The 1,608-nt window shown below is 40.8% G+C and overlaps 1 protein-coding gene across 1 annotated transcript; it reads left to right on the forward strand.

Annotated features, from left to right (window-relative positions):
• Positions 1–494: 494 nt before the first annotated feature.
• LOC309969119 (large ribosomal subunit protein eL33) lies at positions 495–908 on the forward strand. The gene has a single exon (XM_082850694.1). The coding sequence runs from the start codon at positions 528–530 to the stop codon at positions 858–860; it is 333 nt and encodes a 110-aa protein (XP_082706820.1). The 5' UTR covers positions 495–527; the 3' UTR covers positions 861–908.
• The last annotated feature ends 700 nt before the right edge of the window (positions 909–1,608 follow it).

Consider the following 1,608-nt stretch of genomic DNA (forward strand, 5'->3'; position numbering starts at 1 on the left):
CAGGAACACAAGAATAAATGACGGTTCTCTTGATCAAAGAATGGCCCAATCATAGAAACAAACATGTAAACAAATGATTATGTTTTGACAGATGTAACACTAGAGGTACATGATCAAGAGTCATGGGCTCTTAGAGGAAGAGGATGATTCTGTGGAAGACTTCATCAGAATATGAAGGCTTGCTGTTTACTGCAGCCTCCTCTGAGCCAAGAACAAAATTTCGTACATGGTAGTCAGTCATTCAACAAACTGCTGACAAAAGGAATGAATCCATAGGGCAACACATAAATGTGCAATAGTTAGGAAATGTAAATCTCTCATGTCCACTAAGCTATCCCATTCTAGTCTACGAATATTTACTGAAGACCTATGGCACGTGACCACGGTGCTGCGCGCCGCCAGAGTTTGGCAGCTGAATGACTTCTCCTTAAAAGGCAACAAAGCCTTTTCAGGACAGTGCTGTTCACCCTCCGAGTCAAAATGAAGACTGGCAGCCTGCTGGGAACAGGACTTCTAAAACGACAAATATGTCTGGAAGGCTGTGGTCCAAGGCCATTTTTGCTGGCTATAAGCGGGGTCTACGCAACCAGAGGGAGCACACAGCTCTCCTGAAAATTGAAGGTGTATATGCTCGAGATGAAACTGAATTCTATCTAGGCAAGAGATGTGCTTACGTGTACAAAGCAAAGAACAATACAGTAACTCCTGGTGGAAAACCTAACAAAACCAGAGTAATCTGGGGAAAGATAACTCGTGCTCATGGAAACAGTGGCATGGTTCGTGCCAAATTCCGAAGCAACCTTCCTGCTAAGGCCATTGGACACAGAATCCGTGTGATGCTGTACCCTTCAAGGATTTAAACTTACTGAAAAGTAAATAAATAAAAGTGTGGATTTGAAAAAAAAAAAAAAGAATATGAAGGCTTAAGCTATATTTTTGAAGGCTAATGAGTGAGGGACTAGAAGAATTCAGTACCATTCAGCCTGGAGTATGAAGTGGGGAATGGTAGGAAAGACAGGCTGGGTCATGGAGAACAACCTTGAATTCCATGTGAAAATTTTCACATTTTATCCTAGAGATGGTGGAAAGTCATTGAAAAATTTTAGGCAGGGGAGTGATGTGGTCAGATTTCATTTTAGGTAGATGATAAATCTGAGGAGTCAAACCTAAGAATAAGGAAACCAGTTAAGAGGCTATTGTAACATTTTAGGCAAGAATGTTCCCAGTCTATAGAAAGTGCTGTAGCAATGAAGATAAAGGTGGAGGGAATAGAACTGATAAATATTTACGAAGCAAAATCATCAGAACTTGGAGACTGATATAATCAAGAATGTGAGGGGGGAAAAGACAAGTCTCAAGTAACCTCAGGGCATTTGGCTATAGTGATGTAGTGGGCAATGGTACCATTAACCGACATTAGAAAACAGAAGGAGAAGCAGATGTGGGGAAACTAATGACCATTAAATGCTTAGCAGACTCAAGATATATATCCTTAGTGCATAATAGAGAAGGCAGGGCTAGACAATGAGATTTTTGCATCATTAATATATTGACCATGGCTAATACCACAAAGAAGCTGAGTATATCTGAGGGGAACATGCAGAGTAG

This window comes from Leucopleurus acutus (assembly GCF_964270905.1).
Source record: "Leucopleurus acutus genome assembly, chromosome: 11".
In the NCBI taxonomy this organism is placed as follows: domain Eukaryota; kingdom Metazoa; phylum Chordata; class Mammalia; order Artiodactyla; family Delphinidae; genus Leucopleurus; species Leucopleurus acutus.

Coding starts and splice junctions, on each gene's coding strand:
- LOC309969119 (XM_082850694.1), top strand. CDS start 528: ATGTCTGGAAGGCTGTGGTCCAAGGCCATTTTTGCTGGCTATAAGCGG.